The sequence below is a fragment of the Oreochromis niloticus genome, linkage group LG5 (genome assembly GCF_001858045.2).
Source record: "Oreochromis niloticus isolate F11D_XX linkage group LG5, O_niloticus_UMD_NMBU, whole genome shotgun sequence".
NCBI classification, from domain to species: domain Eukaryota; kingdom Metazoa; phylum Chordata; class Actinopteri; order Cichliformes; family Cichlidae; genus Oreochromis; species Oreochromis niloticus.
In genome coordinates this window covers 14,297,749-14,307,254 of record NC_031970.2, presented here as the reverse complement: position 1 = coordinate 14,307,254, position 9,506 = coordinate 14,297,749, and the positions used below count along the sequence as shown (strand labels likewise).

General features: G+C 39.9%; 1 protein-coding gene across 1 annotated transcript in view; it reads left to right on the top strand.

Moving 5' to 3' along the window:
- The first annotated feature begins 2,524 nt into the window (after nt 1-2,524).
- rims4 (regulating synaptic membrane exocytosis 4) overlaps nt 2,525-9,506 on the top strand; it is a 50,460-nt gene continuing 43,478 nt past the window's right edge. The window contains exon 1 of the mRNA XM_019359152.2: nt 2,525-3,771. Within this exon, the coding sequence (XP_019214697.1) occupies nt 3,675-3,771 (97 nt within the window). The 5' untranslated portion in view covers nt 2,525-3,674. The remainder of the gene's footprint in view (nt 3,772-9,506) is intronic.

Genomic DNA, 9,506 nt, shown 5'->3' with positions numbered 1-9,506 from the left:
AAATGTAAAAAACAGGACTAAATTTTGATGAATATTTTCAGTCCCTGTAGATAACTCAGTTAACTGTTAACAGTTGTAATTTCAAAATAAAAAATATCACATCACACATACACAGGTGTGTATGTGTTTTTTGAAACTGGGATTTTCCAGTCGTATACACATGAAAATGCAAGAAGGGAAATCAAATTTAATTAAGCACTGTCAAGATCAACATGCAGAGATATTACTCCAATCTTATATTAACATTAGCCTATTAGAAGCATAGAAACATTAACCCATTCTGGTATTTAAAAAAGTATGCATATGCCCAGAAAGTACATAGTTGCATACTTTTGCCATTGCATGATACATTCTTGTAGTTTCTCTGTACAAGTAGTTTGTGCAAAGTTCCCTTTCAAATTTGTCCAAAGCACATAGAACATGCCATGCTGTGTGTGGACCTTCATGTATTTCAGAATAGTTTTCTTTTGCTGTTGTTATTATTTTCTTTTTTGTTTTTTAGCTGTACGACGTCCTTCTGGGAAAAACTACAAACCTGTCATACAAACAAATATTACAGAATATGATTCTAATGTTTTTAAAATTAGCTCAGCTTTTACAATCTGCAGCAGTCATACTGATCCATATAACAGTGACAGGAAACATTTTTCTGCAAAATAATAACAGTCGCCTAAATGAGGCTATTAATACACAGTACTGAGGCGTTTAGTGTGGTTTTGCTACTTTTACAGCTCTTAAATAATTCCTTTCTTTTCAGTCCTTGTCATGTAATGGTAAATATAGTGTTTTGGTTATCACTATAGTCATTTTCAACAATTCTTCAGCCAGGAAGCATTGCAGAATGGTGAAGATATCCAGGCAGAGTTCATCAACATGCAGGAGACAGTCAAAATACATAACAGAATACCAATCTGCTCTATGATCTGTCTGGCTTACTTTATGAAAATGCCACTGCTACACATTTAGGTTTGGGCACCTGTATAAAAAAAACAACCTGTTTGATTAGGTTTAGGTAATGAAACTATGTGGTTTAGTTGAGGTTATAAAAAATTATATGGTTAGGGTCAGGCATATAAACTACATGGTTAGGTTATGGTACAGTCACACTCAGGCAAAATAGTGGTTAGAGACTGAGACTGCACTATGACCACATTTTTGTGACTACTGCAGTGCAGCTCATTGTCTTTGAAATAATTGCTTTGACGCAGTAAGTTGCTGTTTTCAAAACAACTTTGGTGTCTTCAGATGCAGTAAAACGGCTATAAGATGGAATCAGTTTCCTCTCAGTGTAGCCTGTTTGTGATCGAATGGAGTCAAGTTGCTCATCAATTGAATCCTGCAATCCATTTGTGATAATAAGCTAATAACTGATAAATCAGTGAAGACTGCAAGCTGTTGCCTTCTGATGTAAATCTGGGAATCTGTCTGTGTTTATAAATTAGCAATTATCCAAACCTTGGGTGAGAGTGACTGCTGTGAGTCTGACCTGAATTGTGATTTTTTGGAGACAGGTTGCCTCCCAAAAGTTGACCTATGCAATTGCCTTGTGATTGAAAGTGATCCCCAGAGGTTGAGAATGTTGCATAGTCAACTTCTTCGTGACAAGTTAAAACTGCATGGCTAGGTTTAGACAATATAGCCTACTTGGTTGGAGTTACACAATATCAAAATACTCTTACTGAAATACCATAAGTCAGGTCAGTTGTGCTGAGTGTAAATAAAAAACAGGGCAGTCACTTGTGTTTTTGTGACTATTTTATGTGCCACAGGTTACAACTTCTTTAACATCAAATTCATTTCCAAGAAATAACATAAACAGCAGTTTTCATAGTTGCATCTTTTAATAGAATAGAATTAAACTCAGACCACAGTCCACATTAAACATTATATTTATATTTTTTTTTCTAAATTATGTTTTTGATGAATAGATCAAGCAACATCCATATTAAGCTTAATTAAATCTTATTAGTGTGTCCAGCTGGTTAAACAGAAATGCCTAAGGGTTTCTCCGGATATAAAAACACTAAGGAAAAATAAAAGTACAACCACTGAGCCATTTTGAAGTTGTGTTTTTGTGGATTACTTTAGGAGGGTTAAGATCCTAAATAATATCAAACCTCAGTTTCATTTTTCAGTATGGAATTTAAAGAAAGATGTATATTTTTTTACCATTGTAAAAATGACTGCTGGCTTCTTTTATTTGTGCATTTGTGATATTTTCTCAAAAAAAAGAGAAAATATGCTGAAACATAAGGAGAACGAGTGAGAGACGATGTACACTTGTACTGCCCTACATCTCCTCGACAATCCCCAAGCCACACCCATATTCCCTCATCCACATTTTGATTGGTTGGGCTGCAGGCAACAGTCTGCACTCTGTCCCCTCTCCCACCGCCTTTTTCCTGCCTTCTTGCTCTCTCTCTCTCCCCCGCGTGTCTGCTTTCCCCTCTCATCCATCCTCCCTCCCCCTCCAATTCCCCCCGCTCCATCTCCCTCTCCATGCAGCTTGCCAGTGAATGAGTCCAGTCAGACACAAGCTGTTTAACAGTGCAGTCTCTCTCTCTCTCCTTCTCTCACACATCTCTTTTACTCGCTCTCTCTCTCTCTGTCCTCTCCCGTCTCTGGAGCAGACAGTCAGTGGAGCATCGGCACGGCATCAGAGCGGCACAGGACTGACGGAGGAGGACGAAGTCGACAAATGCTGACAGAAAACAATTAAGAACATTTACGGCAGAACATCAATTGTAATACAGTTCAAAGCAGAGCAGAAGCAACAGATTGCCCTCACTTGTAATTGCTGCTACAACTGATGTTCTGGGCGTGGAAATGAAGCAGACTGGGAACAGCTCCTGGCATCTCGTGGTCAGTTTCTCTGTCTGAAAGAAATGCTTTCGCTCTGTACAAAGAGGAAGGAATTAACAGTGCTGAGCGACAGGAACCAAAAGCTTTGATTCAGTCGTAAAGCAACACGTTGCTGGGCGTCAGCATCACCTCCACCATCAGTATCTCCTCACATCCACATCTTCCTTTCTACACCGGGATCTAAAGAAGAAATTCGAGCTTTGAATGCACAAACAGGAGGATGTTAGCCTGGCATGCAGAGTGCAGAGTTTAGGGAGTTTTGCTGTGAATCAAGGAGCAAGATCTCATTTTAACGGTGCAGGTGAGATCCGGTGCCGTCAGTAGGTCCACCTGACTCTCATTTTGACTTCTGACGACATGAGAGACATGAAAAGGACAATGCACATGAGGATCAACAAACCAGAAGCCAATAACTAGAGGAGAGATGACAGGAAAAGAGAGACCTAACCTTCTTTGAAACTATTTACCTGATCAAAAGTGAGCAACCTTGAAGTATATCTTTCAAGTTTTCAGATTTCTATGATGTTTTTGCACCAGGGGACATTAATTTCACGTACAGAGAAAGACGAACAGCAAAAACTTTCTTTCATGTCAACTTGTGCCACCACTCAGTGCAAGTAACTTTCTGCACCGATTCAAGTCGGTGTGAGCGCCTTGGGGCTCTCATTTGACTGTTCTTTTTGGAGTGAAGTGGATCTGCCGTGGGGGGCAGCTGACAACCATCCAAGACGCCGCGAGCCGTACTCCGCGTGAAAAATGCCCAGCCGCGCTTGGCCAAGCCGGCCGACCCGGGCCCGACGACGGGCCTCTACATGGAGAGGTCGCAGAGCCGCATCAGCCTGTCAGCGTCCTTTGAGGCCCTCGCTATCTACTTCCCCTGTATGAACTCCTTTGATGAGGATGATGGAGGTAAGTGGTAATGAAACACACACACATATGCGCAAACATGCACAGGACATCAACATGACTGATGGATTAATTCATAAAACACAGGCCTCCAAGATACGTTATCTGTGTTTGTTAGGCAGTGAGTTATGTAAAATCTGTCAGAACTTGAAGGACAATCTCCTTTCAGCATGGGTTCATTGATATAAAACCTAATAGGTAGTTTTTCCCCTTTTTTTTAGTTTTTAATATTCAATATTTTATCAGTCATTTTTTATAGTGAAAGAAGGTCATTTAAAAATACCACACATTTAAGAGAGCAACTTCTTCAAGGGTGTCTAGCACCGCAACCACAAAGGCAGTAATATATTACTTTAATAGGACCTATAATTTGTCAATTTTTACTGAAACAAAGTGAACAGCAACTAAAAATAAAAGCAATCATGCTCTGAGACTGTCTGTCTTTATCTGCCCCACTAGAGGCGCTAAAGTTATAAATATGGATATGTCATGTCTGCAGAGACTCTTGTGGCTTTGGTTGTCATTGTCAGTTTAAGTATTCTGTCAGGTATGAGAGTAAGCTGGTATTAGTGTGTTGGATTTTTGGCAGAACTCTGGGTAGATAATGTGCATTTTCTACTATTCTAACACTTTTGAGAGCAGATATGTTAAATGCATAAAAAGAAGTGAAAATCTTTACCAGTGATATCGACATTACATCTCTGTATGTGTGTCTATGACTGAGTGTGGCTCTCAGGTATATCATGTGTTGCATATGTTTGTCTCTGCGCTGTATACAACATATACTGTACGTTCATGCCTCTGTGGTATCATTGTCAGGTTCTCATTGTTCAGATTGTTATTGCAACTATGCAGAGGGAGAAAGACAGCAAAGCCTATGCACACTTATATCCACTTTCATTGATGAGATTGCTGGTAGGATAAAGTAATTCCTCAAACTGGATGCATTAGATGATGTAATGCATTTTGCTCCTGAACTGGTATTATTGCAAACTACGTAACCTCTGATTCACTGTCGTATTAATCCTGCCTAGAAAACTGCATTACTAGTATCTTTTCTAGAGCCCAATTCATACCGGATTATTTGGTAGAGTATGCATTTTTTTCTGTTTCCTTTTGTTTGTTTGTTAAGTAACATTGGAGGACAATGAGCTTTGGTGGATAAACTGTGTTATGACTGTCTTTCCAAAGGAAACCACGCATCTTATCAAGGGTAACAACATATGTGGAAACGAATTGACATAAAGGGCAAAAGTGCTTTTAATTCATATAAAGATATCAATGTATATATTTATATATATACATAAATAAGTATACACAAAATCCTGGTAAATTGGGTTCACCAGGGTTTTTATTTGTGGTATAAAGAATGTAAATGGGGAACACAATGTTCCTGTATAAAAAAAAATACAAAAATTATTACTGTAATTGAAAAAAGATTACACAGTTACTTAAGATCTATGTCGTAACATAAAAACAACAGTGAGAAACACAGTGAGAAACACACAATTCCTTACAATCAACTTGTTGTGGCTGTTTGAATGACTTGATTACCTTTATGAAATTATCTTTGTTTGGTTATAATGCATCTTTTTGGTGCAAATCATTCTTAAAACACACGAGATCAAAATTAAAACAAGTCTTAAATTATTTATGTCTTACTCTGTTTTGAAGACTTGGTCCATTTGTTAAAATATAACTCTTAAAAGCAATATAACTCCTTTTGGAGTTACATTTTATGACAAACTCTTATTGATGTTGTCCACACACATACAGAAGTGCTTTTTATTGTTTTTGTGGAAACCTACACATTGCAGAGATAGCCATAGATCCAAAAGCTGTTAGATCAAATAACAGGCGGGCCCATATACAGAGATATGTATAAAATCTTCATCATTAAGAACATTTTAACTGTGAATTTAAAAGCGTAAATGCTGCTTTTTTGTCACAGACATTTCTAAATCATACAGGAGAGGTAAAAGGCCCAATCGGCAGTAGTCTGCATTTTTCTTTTTTTAAACACAGTTGGAAGTATTGGAATAGTTGGAACATGACCCATTACTGGCTGAGACCACCTGTTATAATTATTTACATAGTAAATCATAGTCATTTTCAAACCAAGACATGCAGCAGCTGTGTCTAACCAAACCAGCGCTTAGAGGACTGTTTTTAGAAATATTGTGCACGTCGCTTACACCTGCTCAACAGCACACACACACACACACACACACACATTAGTGTGATCAACTCTGTTAACTTCACCTGGACCCACAACACCAACGCCCTGGAGAAGGACCAGCAGCGGCTTAACTTCCTCCGTGTGCTGAGGAAGAATAACCTGGACCGGAAGCTGCTGCTGGCCTTCTTCTCCTCCTCAGTGGAGAGCGTGCTCTCCTGCTGCCTGGGTGTTTGGTACGCAGGGGCCACAACTGAAAACAGGAAGGCTGCGCAGAGGGTAACTAACACCACCCAAAAAAATCATTGGCTGTCCTCTGCCACCTCATGAGGCCAAATTCTCCTGTCACAGGAAAACCAGCGCCATCACAGGTGAACCCTTACACCCCGCCCACCACCCGTTTGACCAGCTGCCCTCTGGTCCCACAACTCCAGGATTTTGGCTTCAGTAGGTAGCTGTTAACAGAGAGGAAAGAAAAAAACAAACAAAAAACAAATTCCACGTTACTTGCTCGGTGCCAAGCAGCAGACAGGGTCTAACTGGTTAACCTGGTGCCAAAAATTTGAATAAAAGGAGTGAATATTAGTCTTTCCTTTCACCAGGTGGAAAATGAAACACAACTCCAGTGGAGTGATGATGTCACTCTTTGAGTGCTTCTTGTATCTGGGTTTAAGTACTGTATGAGTTTTAAGTCAGTGGTTAATAAATAGAGACAGTTATATGCATTTTTATTCTGCTATACAAAATCAGATAACACACACACACATGCTCTCTCTCTCTCACACAGACAATTGCTTAGGTGCAAAAATCAGTAGTGGGAAATCAATGCCTTCTAATAAATGTAGCCATTATTTCCACTTCTTTTTGCAAAAAAAAAAATATCGTTGTAAGATTTACTTAAATAGTGAGGATGAATAAATGCGTTAAGCTCAAAGGTCCACAAGCTGTGGCAGTGTTTGTATGCTCTGTGTATGCTCTGTGTAGATTAAACCTTGCAGGTTTTTTTTTCGGGGGGGGGGGAACTCAGGTTGAATCCAAACTAATACTCAAGCAGTCATTTCATGGTGTAAGCACTGCACAGGAAAGCTCAGTCTCTTACCAGCACAAGCACACTCTTCTGTGAGCACTCGTGCATTGACAAATAGACGTATTCCCATGTCTAGACAAACAAATTTATATGTACAGACATTTGCAATCGTAGGTATGCATGTATGAACGTAGAGATACACAGGTAAGTCTCAAGACACATGTGCGCACACACAGGAACATGAAAGCAGTGTGTGAGGTAATCAGAGCGAAGCGACAGGCCGTGGTTTGTGGCTCTCCATCTAATTAAATGCTAATATGGCTGCTGATTGTGGCTGACTGCAGCTAAATAGAGGCCTGATTGCAGGTTAATTCTCTCTCTCCCCTTTTCTGTCTCATTGTCTCTCTCACACACTCTCTCAAGCCTTCACTCCCTCCCTGAGCCATTTTCACTCTGCAGTTTTGAAATCCTGTTTGCAGGTTAGCTCTGTCTTTCCACCTTAAATTGCCTTTTAATCGCTTGACTTCTTGTTTCCCTTCCCCTTCCTTTTTCCTCTTCCCTTGCTCTCTTTGTTTCATTTGTCCTCTCTCTCGCTTCATTTCAGTTCAATTCAAATATGCTTCTCTGACAGCACAGGAACGAGGGTACTGTTCTAACAACAATAAGAAAGAACAGGTGAAAAAGTAGAAGGCAAGACAGTAGCCCTATCTGCAAGGATACATCCCACTGCTGTGCTGGATTTAAATTTACTTTAAAAGAACTGCTAAAAGCAATTGAAGGATTTTAGAAGCCATCAAAACTACTTGTTTAGATGGTCAGATGAGGAGAAGAAATTGCTTGGCTTGAGTGTGTTTTATAGCTAAAACACTATGTTGTGGCTGAAATTTAGACAGTTACCTTTGGCTCCTCAGCGTATACCTGTATAGGCATGTAAACCTTTGCAGGTTACTAGTATGTGAGGGTTTATCTTGGAGATTTTATCTTTGATTTTCAGAATCTCATTTCACAACACATAGATCGTATTATGCTTAAACCTCCAGGCATCGTATTTTCTAATATACAGAATTTGGTTCGTGGAAGTATTTCTTAACACTTCTGCAAATTGACCTGTGTTCTGCTTGTTTGTTTGCTTAGCTTGGTCACTGACAGCACACTGCTGCCTTGTTTTGGAACAGTTTGTACTTTAACAGAGGACTGAAGCTGAACAGAAGTGAAACACCACATAAAAAAGCAATAGTAGTATATTTGCACTCTGTATTTGGTCAGTAATGTTTATCCTGTGTGTAATATTACAAATTGAATTTATCATATTGGGATTAGATTGAGCTCTGAATAAGTATTACATATGACAAATATAATATTTACCATTTACTGTCAAATAGAGGTGACAAAATATGGAAACCACAAAATTACATCACATGATTAAGGTGAGAATCAGTGGGCAGCAGCATGGCTTCATGCCAGGAAAGAGCACTGATGATGATGTTTGCTTTGAGAATGTTGACGGAGAAATATGCAGAAGGTCAGTTACACTGTGTATTTGTGAATCTACAAAAAGCATATGATATGGTACTAAGAGATGAAGAGTGGCATTTTACGAGGAAGTCAGGAATTGCAGATAAATATGTGAGGCTGTAGCAGGTCACGAGGACAGTGGTGAGGTGTGTAGTAGGAGTGACAGATGGGTCAGAGGAGGGAGGGGTGGGATTACATTTGGGACTGGCTCTGAGCATCTTCCTGTTTGCAGTGTTGATGGACAGGTTGATAAATGAGGTCAAGCAGGCATTTCTGTGGACTAGGATCACAGTGTGATCTGTAGTGAGAGTAGGGAGACGGTGGAAGAGAGTCTGGAAAAGTGGAGGTATGCACTCAAGACAAGAGGAATAAAGCTGAATAAAGGCAAGATAGAATATGTGTGTGAGTGAGAGAGAGAGACAGGTGTAGCAGTGAAGCTGAAAGGAAAACAGGTAGTAAGGGTGACTGAGTTTAAATACCTGGAGTTCACCACCCAAACAAGAGAGGAGAAGAAGAGAGTGTAGTCAGGGTGAAGAGGGGAGAGATGAGTATCAGGAGTGATTTGTTTCAAAAGGATTGCAGCAGGAGTAAACGGGAAATTTACAAGATGGTAGTGAGACCTGCTATGACTTACAGTTTGGAGATGGTGGCACTAATAGAAAGATAGGAGGCACAGCTGGAGATTTTTCTTGGGGCTGATCAGAATGGACAGGATTAGAAATGAGCATATATTAGAAGGGCAAGTCGAGGGCAAGTTGGCTTGGACCTGTGCAGAGGAGGAATAGTGGATATATTGCACAAGGGATGTTGAATATGGAGCTGCCAGGCAGGAGAAGAGGACAACCACTGAGAAGGACATTTGGAGGGTTGGTGTGACAGAGGAGGATTCAGAGAGAAATGGAAGGTGTGAAGAGGTGAGATGAAGGCACGCTGTGCAAACCCCTAAAAGGAGCAGCTGAACAAACAGAAGACGGATATGTACGATATACCGTTAAAATGGTGGTGTGATTATGCTTAAAC